This window comes from Lagopus leucura, unplaced genomic scaffold (genome assembly GCF_019238085.1).
Source record: "Lagopus leucura isolate 7727_CA_CO unplaced genomic scaffold, USGS_WTPT01 Super-Scaffold_100014, whole genome shotgun sequence".
NCBI classification, from domain to species: Eukaryota; Metazoa; Chordata; class Aves; order Galliformes; family Phasianidae; genus Lagopus; species Lagopus leucura.
In genome coordinates, this window is record NW_024962268.1 from 5831717 (window position 1) to 5845484 (window position 13768).

Sequence of the window (13768 nt, forward strand, 5' to 3'; positions counted from 1 at the left end):
AAACTCAGAGCTTTCAGCAATTAATTCAAAATCTTCAATAAACTGACATTCTGTCTAGGGAAGGCTGCTTTTTTCCAATATAAACAGGACATCTGGAGCCTAAAAACAGAGTCTCAGCATTCCACAGCCCTTGAGGAGGCACACTGCACACTGTGACAACTATAATACAGGCTAAAGTGCTAAGCAGAAACTTATTCAACAGCACTGTTTTTTGTATATAAGTTCCTGACCATATGTGGGACCTGGCCCATGTAACACACACGAACTTTGCCTGGATAACACTTTTCCACAGAACCTCATGACCACCAAAGACCTCCTTACAAGAATCCTATACAAACACAGCACATGTGCAGTGTTAGGTTTTAATATGCATAGCAATTCTAGGAATAGGCATGCGCTTTGTGGAAATTGTAGGAATGTTCTCACGTTTAAACGTAAAAGATCTGTGTGCTTAAGATCCTGAGAGTGCATGCTGTGAGCGATCCCCCCTGCACCCCGTGCTGCCATAATGTCAGCTCTCCAACCTGCCATTTGGGCTAGCGAGTTTCATTACTGGAGTTCAGTGACAGCATGGTTCAATAATGTCATTTTATAAATTCTGTCTGTTGGGAGAACAGTAGGGGAAAAAATCTAATAAACGTTAAGCAAAAATACTGCCTTTCAGTGTAATGGCAAAGTGCATTCTATCCTCTTTCAAAGAAATCAATTGAAATTCAGCATATATTATATATTTGCTTGAAATCTCAGTAATCACTAAGTACATTAACAATGAAGTGCATTTGATATTCCAATATTAAAACATAGGAAGTATGTGGAAAAAAAAAGAAGCCTTTAGTTTATTTTCTACATACTTCTTTTTATTCTAGAAACCAGAAAATAACAAGCACTCACATAAACATCTGTACAAATGTGAATTCCTACCCACCCCACCAAACAAAAGACAAACAGGACACTATAGATGGATACAACGGTGCTTTTTGTAAGAAGAAACCTTTGGAGTAAGTGAGAAATGTCCTAATTGTAGGTATTATTTCTCTAGACTTTACCTAGAACCAATTTTTTTGTTATTCACACAACAGGCCTTCTGTCTAAGAGAGGGAGTCAGAAACAGGGCAAAACTAGAACGCTTTTTTTCCCCAAGATTTCTATAGAAAAACAGTTTTGTGGTAAGACATGTTCATAAATGAGAGAACACCACATCTTCTACTCTCAATAAAAAAAAATAACAGCGCAGTGTGCAAAACAACATAACTCTGAGAAGCTCTAATACTCTTTATATACAGAATACTATTCCAAGTCCTCACTATTCTAGACATCATACACAGCAGATGACAGCCTCTGCTGGGAAAAGCCTACATGGTCCAAAAACCTAGGCATGACATGTACATGAGACGAACAGGTTAGAAGAGGGTGTGGATGAAGTAAGGTGACTGAAAGAGGGTGTGCTACAATTCTTGGCCATCAGGAAGAGTAATCACCTTGCTACTCATCCAGCCCATTACCCATCACCTAATTTAAGGTTTCTATCTGCATCACAGCATAAGTTTGCCATAAGGAATGATGCAAAGAAAAGACAAAACCATCACTCCTCCAGTCTTTGCTCTTGTTCAGAAAACAAGGTTTTATGCCCTGTGAATACCATTACCAGCAGGTTCAAGAAAAGAAAACTGTTTCAATTCTCTCATAAAGCCAAGAGAAGATTCGCGTTGTGCATAAATTGCTTTTGCTGTGCAAAATTTTTGAGGGAACAGTTGCCCACATTTTCGACACAGGACAAAATACATTACCTAATAAATGCAAAAGTCAGTGGATCAGTTTGCACTGATTTCTTAGAGTAATAGGCATTAAAAAATAAATGGCTAAAAAAACCCAAACATATTATACTGTACACTTACTACAAAAAAAAAAAAAAAAAAAGATCACCACATTTCTTCCATTTATCTCACTATAAAAAGAACTATATTTTCAATTAAGTTTTATAATCTATTAATTATGTTTCACTTCCGCTGTATTTGAAGAAGGACTCCTACATTTGTCTTTACCTATCCTGGACAGTTCTGTTGATAGTATTTGTGGCCTTTGAGTACAGGTTGGCTATAGTCTAGTGGCAAGTTAACCCACTTGTGGTTTTTAGGCACCTTGGTATCTTTCTGAAAAATGGTTTTGTAAGAATAGAAGTCAGCAGAGAAAGAAAATTATCTTAAAACATACAAACTGTTCTGTTGAGATGTCTGAATCATAGAATGGTTTGGGTTGGAAGGGACCTTTAAGGACAGCTAGTTCCAACCCCCTGCTGTAGGCAGGGACACGTCCCTCTAGACCAGGTTGCTCAAAGCCCCATCCAGCCTGGCCTTGAATGCTTCTAAGGAGAGGGCATCCACAGCCTCACTGGGCAACCTGTCCAAGTGTCTCAGCACTGTCACAGTAAAGAATTTCTTCCTAATATCCAGTCTAAACTCTTCCAGGTTAAAACCATTTCCCCTATACTGTTGCTACATGCCTTTATAAAAAGTCCTTCACCGGGTTTCCTGTAAACCCCCAACTTGTGTATATGATAATCAGAATGAAAAAGATGCCTCCAATGATCATTGTGATTTTTCATCTGAGCTCTTCCACAAAACAGAGCAATTACATTGGTAGATTTTTTCTCTTGTTACATATGAATGTTTGAGCAGTTTTTCCAGTAACACGTCAAAAAATAATTATTAAAATGCAACTCCAAGATCATCTAAAACCTTACAGGCATTTTAATATTTTAAATGCATACATTACCATTACACTAAAACTACTTTCAGCAATACTTTATTTCATTAGGTTACTGGACTTCCCTATGCACAAAGTATGCCTACTACTACTAAAGTTCTAGCTCCTGGATCCTGGTCTTCTGATTGTCCATTCTCTCAAATTTGTCAGTGATTAAATAAACACAATACATTGACTGGTAAGACCAGATTACTATTACTCCGTGTTGTTTTTCCTGAGGAATGCCAGAGTAGCTGATCCTACAGGTTTCTCCTTGCCTTTTAATTTATGAATCAGAAGAAGGAAACACATGATGGTTAAAAGGTATTAATTTATAGATAATATTGAATGCTTAAGTCTGACCACACAAACAATTTGCATATTTAATAAAATAACCTTGTATATTCATATAGTCCAGTATGTTCTGAATTTCCTTTAAAGCATTCCCTTACAGAAAAGGAAAGACAGACCAAAAGACAGACAAAAAAAGGTAATTTCCTACTGTAAAGTTTGGAGAATGCAAGTAAAAAAAAGCAAAGAAATTTCATTTTTGAACTTGGGGAAAAAAAACAAAACAGGAAGAAGGTTCATTTTTGGTTTTGAAGGTTTATTCCATCAATCAGTCCTCAAAAACTTGCAAATGATGGTAATATAATACAAGTATATTAATTACAATGCTTAATACAAGTATCAAGTATCAATATCTTGATACTTGGCAAGACAGAACAGAACATGTAAGACAATCAAACAAAAAGGGAAAAAAACCCCAAGAGAGACCAACTTTATTTCTCAATGGAGCTCATGTTCTCTCATTACTCACAGGCCACAGGTGGGGAACAGACGCCTACAAAGAAGATAGTTCAATCATCAAAACACAACAGAAAGACATGGGAAGAAGCCAAATCATCAAGCCTCAGGTAACAAAAAAGAAGGGGAGGAAAAAAAAGAAAAAAAAACCAACGAGCTTACTTACAAAACATGTTACATACTTTTCCTGTCCATCTTGTCGGGGAAATAAAAGGAAGATAATCTGGTAAAACTTGATTGTACAGGGAACCGACATAATCATCTTTTTGCGTAGGCTGCTTGTAGACAAAACCAATAGAGCATACTGGACTTGTCTGACTACCGTCACTCCTACTCTTACAGCACTTCAGTAAATTCCCTTGACATACCCATGCGTAAGAAGAAGCTAGGCAAGTGTAGACTCACTAGAAAAGCTAACCTGTGTAACAAATGCACACAATCCACTTATTATCAGCTCACTGTGTGAAGGTTAACAGTATTGTCACAAAAGACATTAGCTAATTACGACTTATCAGTAAACAGCACTGTCAGATGAATGAGTTAACATTCATGCCTTCTTATTCTTATTTCCATAAAAGGGAACATAAAAGCTGTGTGTTGATTTACATTACGAAAACTGTCTTGACAACAAATTATGTTAAATACCGAGGCAGCTGTTGGTAGAAATATAAAACAACAGGAAATGACCATGGCTGAAGCATAACATCATTTTGAGATTCCCAGGCTCACTGACATTAAGATATATATAATTATGAATTAGACACATTGTTGCAAATAATTCCTTTAACAGATGAACTAAGGAAGCTCTACTTCCCGCAATTTTGCATTTCCTAACTGCAGCACTACAACCCCTGTAGCCGTCCTCCAACACTTTCAGATCTCTTGTCCCATTCACTCGCCAAGAAAATCCCTTTAGAGTCACCTCCCCTCAGTGTCAGACAACACGGAGAGCAAGACACTTCTTGTTTCCACTTCAGTACCAACTCTGGGACATTTCCCAAGAGCTTCCCCACCTCCTGGCTGGAAGAAGGATCTGCCACTCAGTTACAGACACCTCTGTGCATCCCACCCATCAGAGCCAGCCAACATGCACATATGTTCCAGTACAGTCTGGGGGGCAGGTGGGAGGGATGTCAGAGGTGTAAGTAATGACTTATACAATAAGTTGTTCTTAAAGCCACCTTCTCCACGCTCCCAAAAATGTTTATATCCATTTCTTTAATGTAGGAATACCTTTCCAGAAGATTTCAGCAGCTCATCGAGAGACAATATCACTTTTTTTAGCTTCTCAAAGAGAACCTAAAAAGCTTCTTAAAGATTTTAAGATTTTTAAAGATTTTAATTATAACCTGATTTGTTACATTCACATTTTATCAAGAAGGTCAACTCCTTCAAACCACTGTCTCCATCTTCCTCATAGCAATCTTAGGAGTTAAATCTGATATATTAAAACATCACATTTAAATGTATTCCAGAAACAAAGGAAAGATTTTTCATAGAAAACTCACCTCTGACAGGCAGCTTTAATATGAATTTTATTATACAATAACTCCACTTTCCCAGGTGTGTAAGAAGAGCAAAGGATCCAACACTGCAACTTGTCCCACACGTGCAAGTCTCCTGAGATTCATGAACAGTTCAGTTCATGAGCCCATGCCAGATCCCATACAGGATGACAGGGGCCCAGCATTCTAGAAAGGGGAGACTATATGCTATTCCAAAAGGCATTAAGGGAAACAGCTGGAGAAAAAGAAAAGTTCCTCTTCCATTACTGTTCCAGTTATAAACATCTAGAGTGCTACTTACACAAGCACAAATAACAAGTACCAGCATTCAAACAAATTGACTTTGAATTTATTAGCCCTCTCAATTTAAGTTCATGATAGAATTCATATCTGTATCACTTCCTTGGAAATAAAAGGACGACTTCTTTTAAGGAATCTTCTCTATTTCTTAGGAGTAATACAGGCATATTTCACAATGTAAATACTAGTTTCAATAAGTCATGCTATTAAAAAATCAAATAAACAGACTGCTTTTTCCAGTGGTGGAATAGAGCCCAGAATCCTACTCAATTTTAGAAGACAAGTCACATTTTCCAGAAGCAAAATCAGAAATGGCTGTACTTGAGGTACTTTCAAAATCTATACTACTAATTGATGGCCATTACTAATAGCCATATTACATCCCCTTGTAGATGAAATATCTTCTTTCCTGTTTGTCATGATGGATCTTTGAACAAAGCACAAGGGAGCAAGTTTTTTCCAACTGAGGAACTGACCTTATAATGTTAATACTCAAGTTCTGAACAGCCATTATTTTAAAGCTATTGCTTGAGTATTTATGTACACAGATGTCTGAACACCCATGTATTTAGTCTGCCTAGATGTATGTATGAAAGTAAAGATAAAAAAATCCTCTGATACTGCTAATATTTGCGCTCCTATGCTACAGCAGGTTAGGTTTACAGTCAAGCAAGTTCTCTGGAAAAAAAAAAAAAAAATTCTATCAGACAGAGAAGTTTTCAGACTGACGCTTTCCCCCACTGACACACACAAGAAATCAAACTTACCCCCATGAATGAAAAAATATTTTTCAAACTCTCCAATGCAATAATTTTTATATCCAAGAACCATGAGGTCTACACATTAGTAATATGAAGTATTTTAATATGCAACACTTTACGTTACTATGTTTCAACAAATTAAACATCATTAGGAGCAGTATTTCTTCAGTAATCAAATAAACATATTTAAATGTACCAGCGACTACCTAGATCTAACATTATATTACACACAAACTACTAAGATGCTTCCAAGATGCCATATGTATCTTTATTTGGTATTAATAATCATGTTTTAAACCCACGGTTAATACAGGCCATAAGTTGATGGACAGAACAACCATTTTCCTGCCAGCAATCAGAGCCCTGTTTGACATCACCTTCAACGCTTTCGTAAGAAAAAAAAAAAGAAAAATCACCAGTGGGTAACCTTTTAACAGTTTTTCATTAATGCATAATTTTAAACCTAGGCTAAAGCCAAATGATAGGGATCAAAAGCAGGCTATTACATGCTGGAATATCTACATAATTACCGCATATGCAGAAAAAAAAAGAATGGGTGGGAGAAGGAAACTGCAGCAGATTTTACTTTCTAATCACCAAACTGAACATGCCAGCATTTCATGGGAATAACAGATTCTACTTACAATAATAATTATAATCTCTCAGCAACAATAGAGCATGACGGTTTTCCTTACTCCTAAATAATTATTTAGTGAAGAGCATTGCTAACCAACAGAAAGGAAGAAAAAATTGATATATTTATTCTGGCTTGACCTCAGTATTTTTGTACTTATCTGTCAGTGGCAGGAACACTAGCAATGCACAGCTGGTAGTTCGGAAGTCCTTCTATTGGGTAGATCAATCTGGGAGTTGTTCCAGTTTACAGTATTTCTGAGGTACTTTTATATTTACTGGGAAGCATGCCAAGGAGTTTTCTAGTTTGCTACTATTCAATTTCAAATAAAATCACAGAACTGACCTGCCATGAGATTTAAGGTTGCATTAGGATATTTTTTTGTATCCCTGCTTAATTCAGGTGGAAGATTATATTGCAGCAGATCTAGCTAGCACACCAATAGCATATGAAAACAAAAATATTAACAATATACAGAATATGTATTGCTACAAAGAAAGAGAAAACTAAAGTCCCATTAAAAATTAAGTAAGGTAACCAAGCACAGTGTAATGCAATAGACATATCAGATGAAATTTAAGAGCCTGATACACGACACATATTATGCTTACACACGATTATTTAATGCTGTGTGTTACTGGGAGGCTTTAAAGCTTCACAGTTATGGCAGTTATTGAATTTGCAAAGATTCAGAGGTGAGATCACCTGAAGGGTTCCCAAGGGAAAATCCATAAGCTATCACTGACTGTGATACACCTGAATCAAAGTTAACACTGTTTTTCTCTGAGAAATACAGTGAGGCATATATACATCTACCTTGGTGCTATAGCAGTGCTCCCTTCAACAAGTCTGCCTCATTCTATATGTTGATGTAACACTGTACAGCCTATTGGTTTGCCAACACACACAGAAGAACTACACAACTCATGGGACAGTTTTACTCCATTATTAATTTAGCGTGCCATTCAGTAAGTGTCACTAAACATGCTCAACCTAAATCAGCTAGCAGAACATTCATACTCGGAACACAGCAGCTCCAGCTAGTGACTGGGTCATGTCCAGTAACTAACCACATCAATGCCACTCAAGTTTCCTACTTTCTAAGGCATGCACACTGAAACATGTAACCAATTCAAGAGAACCCACTTTGGAGTCCACTTAACTGACTCTTGCAGTTTTGACAAAGAATTACCTGAGGTAGGCTCACCAATAGGTGAAGCATGTGCAGCCACACAGCAAGGTATGTAGCTTACTGCTACCAGGAACCTGAAACTGACAGAGGATGCAGCATAAAAGGCAGGCAATTAACAGCTGCATGAGGGAGTTGCTTGTACATTTAAAAATTACATTTCAGAGGGATCAGTAAACTTCTAACAGACAGAACTTTAACGGCTCTTCAGGACATCAACAGCAGATGTAGAGCTGAATTCAGACATCTCTGCGCAATGCGTCTGTATCGTGTGATGTGTCCCAACAGCCACAGCTACTGAACAGAAGCCTGGACTGCTGTCTTGTTGATTTTCTGTACTAGGACAAAGACTGTCTGCCACTCCGCAACAACAGACACTAACCACAATGGCTAAAAAATCATTTTTAAAACCCAGCTTCTTAAAGTTCCAGCACTTTCCAAGCTTTTTTTTTCTCTTAGATCTGTCTTACTGTTGCTTTCCCCAGGTTTTCTACAGGATGACTCCTTCATTCTTACAATATAAGTAAGGATCTTGGTTTAATTCTAAACAAATAGAAATTTCTCATTGTAAAGACTAAGCAAAAATACAAAAATAAAAAAACAAACAAATAAAAAACCTCAAAAAAACAAGAATGCAATCACATGAATCCTCTCCAGTCTGGCTAAAGCTAAGAAACAATGAAGGCTCACTGGAAAAAACTGAATGTTGCCAACATTCAATTGTAAGCAGAACTTGAAATACATTAATTGCTCAAACAAAAAGTTTGGCCAAGTAAGCTACACTGAATAAAAAGAACAGTGTACTCACTTTGATAGCGAGACTGTAAGACTATTCCCCTAACACAAACCTCTGCTGTGAAAGAAAGGAAATAAAACTCCCAAGATACATTAACACTTCACTATCTTGCACAGCAAGCCCAGCAGATACCTGCTAATTCCTCCTGTTCGATGACAAGGTGTTTTGAAGCCCGGGTGGCCTGCTCAAGCCTATTTCTCATTCCCCCTCAGATTTAGGATAATTATCTTCTTCTTAAGTATATTCAACATCTACTAGAGAAATATTCTGACTCGCCCTGTCTTGCATGTAGAAGTTAAGGTGAATACAGAGGACTGACAGCAGGAAAGAGACAAAGCTCTCCAAATCACCACACTCTGAAACACATAGCAAAATAACACAAACACAATCAATTGCAATCCTTGGCGAGCTGTAACCAGTGGTACTCCTATTTAACAAAAGTAAAAGAGTTCACATTGGAGTGCTGACACATTCAGTTGGCATCAGCGCAGTGACTTTTAATTCCCGCGGCTGCTTTTATGTTAATAAATGTGTTCAGGTTTTTTGCTTGTTTTTATGACTCCAACAGGTCTCCTTTTAGCACATGCTACTGAACAAATATTGAATAGATTCACAGGATACAAATACTACAACATAACATCATGCTGAAAAAGGAAAACCTATACAAGAGCCAAAAGCAGGAGTTACATTGTAACTTTATCACCCCATCTATTCAAACTGCCAAACCCCACAAGTTCAAGAAGCCTGCTCCATATTTTCCAGGAAGCACACTGTCCCGAAACTAACGCAACTACAGCAACAGTCTGACAACTCTGCTCTCTCTAGGAGTTTCCAAAAAGAGCTATGATTTATATATATATTCAACAATTTACGTTTCCAATATGGTCAGAAATTCTTTGAATGCTTGAAGAATTACTTGATGATTGATGAATATTTTAAGTGCCTATCAAGAAAGTCTCTTCAGTACCACTTCAATGTCTGCATACAAATAATACAAGCATCATCCAAAAGTGTATTCTGGCTGAGAAGCAATGCAACCTCTCTGACCCAAAGCAAGACAGACTGTAATAATACTGTTTCAGTGCAACTGCCACAAAAAAGCAAGGGAAAAAAAAATAAAGGCACTAAACAAAGAATCATTCCGTTACTATTTTTTTTTTTTTTAAATACAGAGGACAGAGACAGAAGTTACGGAAGAGAACTGCAAATTGTAGCATGCAGTAGATATATTTTACCTATGTTCAGTATGAAAAAGTAATGTTTTTTGTTTACGCATCTTTATGTAGTTGTTCATATCCATGTCTATAATGTACACACATACACACATGGTCTTTCTCTCATGTTCTCTCTCCTGTTCTCCAACCCAGACTAGCTGTCATTTCTGTCAGGAACACCAAATCAGCACTACACAAGTCAAGTCTCACATACCTATAGCATCAGAAAAATAAGATCATGTGGTGGTGTGCATGCCTCTTTTCTGTAAAAGGGTACAGTGAAATCCATGTCATTTATAGGCTTGATGACTTGTATACCAAATGCCTCTAATTTGTAACCCAATTTTTCTACCTGCTAGTCCTGAAAGCCCTGATTTGAAAGTCAGGCTGGGATATTTCTTGTTCAGGTATCACTTCCAACCAGACTTGCTGCAATTGAGTTCAGTTAAGTCTACTGCAGGAGAGAAAAGCCTTAATTAAAGACTTCGGTGAGCAAGTAAGACCATATAGTTTTATGCTTTTGTTATAACTCAGTTGATCAGCTCAACACTAACCCCTGAAGGAAAATAGCTTATCTTTTACTTCTTTTCTTCAGAGAATCTCAAAAAGAGAAATGAAATCCTCCTTCAAGGAAATACGTACCAAAAAAACCTCCAAAATTCCTAGTGTTTGCATACAATTCTCATTATCTCAACTGTAAAGAGGACAGTGCACACAGAAAAGGTCTACTCGCCCATAATAATCTCAGTAACACAGGTCAGAGAACATGCCAGAGGAACAAAGATTAAGTAAAAAAAGAAAAAAAAAAAAGCACTCAACAAAATAAAAATAAAGCTCTCACGCTAGAAAGGAATCCCAAGGCCTTGGATCGGTGGACCCAAGACTTAAACACAACCAGCAGATTCATGTGTCACAGGAACAAGATCCCTTCAGGCCTACTCATAGTCTTCAATCTCTAAAACACCTGAAAAGCTCCACATAATATGAGTGGCTATCACCAAACAGCACTCCTCCAGAAAGAGGCAGAATCCTGTGGCATGTAAAAGGATAAAGGTACATCCTTCCAGTTGACTCATGCAGCAGTTGGGTTTGTGAGTTTCTGAAGACATCAGATGGAGCTCTGAAAATGCAGATCCAGCTGCTATCTCAATTAACCAGAGCAGAACCAGAGGAATGGCCTGTATTATTTTTAATTCTCCTGACAGTTTCAATACTCTGGAATGTACTCTGTATACATTAACACAGGTATAAGTGCCAGGCAGAGGGGACACATCCCTTCACAAAGAGAACTGGAGCAATGGGGCAGTCAGCAAGGGAGATACCAGGCTTCCCACCAAGTGAGGGAACCTACCTGAAAAGAGCTCTGAACCCCCACTGCAGGCTCTTAGATTTTAAAATGCAGTGACATACTGGTTATTACTAAGCAGAGGGTGTTCAACATGGAACCCCTGTAATAGAATCAAAGAATGACTTAGGCTGGAAGGGACTTTTAAGACAATCCACTTCCAACCCCGTGATGCTAGCACCAAGGGGGTCAGCTAGCACCTGACTCATCAGCTGAGGCTGCCCAGGGCCCATCCAACCTGGGTTTGAGCTCCTCCAGGGATGGGACATCCACAGCTTCTCTGGGCAGACTGCGTCAGGGCCTCACCACTGTCTGAGTAAAGAAGTCTTTCTTAACACCTAACCTAAATCTCCCCTCCTTTAGTTTAAAGCCACTTCCCACTGTCCTGTCTCTATCAGCCTGTGTAAAAAATTGTGTCTCCCTCCCATAAGCCCCCTTCCAGTACTGGAAGGCTGCAATGACGTTTCTCTGCAGCCTTCTCTTCTCCAAGCTAAACATGCCAAAACCCTCAACCTTTCTTCACAGGAGAGGATGCTCCAGCTCTCACTCATCCTTGTGGCCCTCCTCTGAACCTGTCCCAATAGCTCTGTATCTTCCTTGTGCTGGGGGCTCCAGGCCCGGGGTGCAGTACTCTGGGTGAGGCTTCATGAGGGAAGGGCAAAGCAGAGTGCTACAATTCCCTCCCTCTCCCTGCTGGCCACCCCTCTGTTGATGCAGCCCAGGACACAGTTGGCCTTCTGGCTGCAAGAGCACACTGCTGGCTCATACCCAGCTTTTTGTCCATCAGGACCTCAAAGTCCTTCTTTGCAGGGCTGCTCTTGTTGAACCTTATTAGGTTCACATGGGTTGAATTTCCAAGCCTGTACAGGTCTCAGTGGATGAAATCCCTTCTTCAGGTTGGGTTGGCTATAATACACAGAACAGAGGTGTATATACGGTATATTCTATTCATTGAAACTTCTTACTTATAAAATGTAAGCAGTCAGTGCTACTTTATACATTTTTTCAAATAGTTTGTCAAAGCCAAAGCATTCTATCATTCTAGTTTACAATTCTGTAGTATTGTATGTCTTTAAGAAATAGGAGGGCATTCAAATAGAAGTAAAAAAATATCAGTGGCACAAATGTGCACTCTGTAATTCTGAAAAGTCTCCCATACACTTTGAGAAAACCCATTTCTGCACCTTCCCATAGGTACTGGAAGAATGAAGGTGCAAAAAAAGACCCACTACTTGTTCTGTTTACACACAGATGCATCTGTAGAAAAAAAAAAAAAAAAAAAAAAAAGCATAAAGGCATAACTAGATATTCAGTTGAGATGTTAAGAGGACATGATATTCAAGTAGGAGCACAATAACTGAACACAAAAAAAGCTAACTCAAGTTAGGTCCGGGCTGGGTATGAGCCGCAGCAGCACTTTCACGCACGAGAGGCGTGTCCTCGGTTTGTTATTCTAACTTTCCGCCGTTCTATAGAAGCTGCTCCGTCGGGACGTGTCACCGCATCACCGCACGGACCCTCGGGCCCCGTAGCCCCCGCCCCGCCCGAGCCGTGTCACATCCCGGGGACAGCCCCGCGCAGATATCGACGGCAGCTTCACACAGAAGCGCGCCGAGCCGCACACCGCGGCGGGTGACGTCCCAGCACGGTGGACGGGAGGCGAGCGGAGCGACAAACTTCGGCGCGGCGCGTGACAGCGGCTGCGGAACAGCACTGCGGGCACGGCGGCATCCGGCGGGCGGCTGGCAGCGATCAGGTACCGCGAACCGCTTCCCTCCGGTCAAGAGGAGAAAAGCTACCGAAAAAAAGGGAGGAAAAAAAAAAAAAAAAAAAAAAAAAAAAAAAGCCGTCCCTGTATATATGAACGTCACCCAGCCCGCCTCGGACCGCGCAGCTGCACAGAGCGGTCTCTTTAAGAGCAGCGAACAAAGTAGGCTCCCAGAGTTGTCCATATAAAGTATACGCGTGCGGATAAAAGGTCAACTATCAGAGAGCTAACCGAAAACCCGCAGGAGCCGGAGCACGGCGCCGTCCTACGGACGGATGGCCGCGCGGAGCCGGCAGCGCAGGGGTGGTCCAGGGCCGGGCCTGCCGGGCGCCCTTACCTCTGGGTCCGGCGCAGGCGGGTGCCGCTCCTCAGGTGGGGCAGCGTGAAGTTGGAGAGGACCGTCCAGTAGTTGGGGTCCGACATATCCATACCCCGGCGCTCACAGCGCGGCGCCGCTCACAGCCATAACACGCGAGGAAGGAAGGAAGAGCCGCCGCTTTCTGCACCGCTCCCGGCAGCTGGAGACGAGAGCCGAGGCCCGCCCAAAGGAGCCCGCCCAGAGGAGCTCGGCCCGACGGCAACTTTCCGCGCGGCCGCCCCCGCCCCGCCCCGCCCCGCCCCCCGCCAGCGGCGGCGCCAGGTGAGGGCGCCGGGCGGCCCCGGGTGCGGCGCTGGGGCGGGGGGAGGCGCTGGGGGCGCGCGGCGGG

General features: G+C 40.6%; 1 protein-coding gene across 6 annotated transcripts in view; it reads right to left on the minus strand.

The window, feature by feature from the left end:
• MAST4 (microtubule associated serine/threonine kinase family member 4) overlaps nt 1–13768 on the minus strand; it is a 193308-nt gene that overhangs the window by 91867 nt on the left and 87673 nt on the right. For 2 of the 6 annotated variants that reach the window (XM_042875164.1, XM_042875162.1), the window contains exon 1: nt 13399–13599. The exons of the other annotated variants lie outside the window; for them this stretch is intronic. In XM_042875164.1, coding sequence (XP_042731098.1) covers nt 13399–13490 — 92 coding nt within the window. In that variant the 5' untranslated portion in view covers nt 13491–13599. Of the gene's footprint in view, nt 1–13398; nt 13600–13768 lie in introns of those variants that run through there. 6 annotated transcript variants of the gene reach the window in all.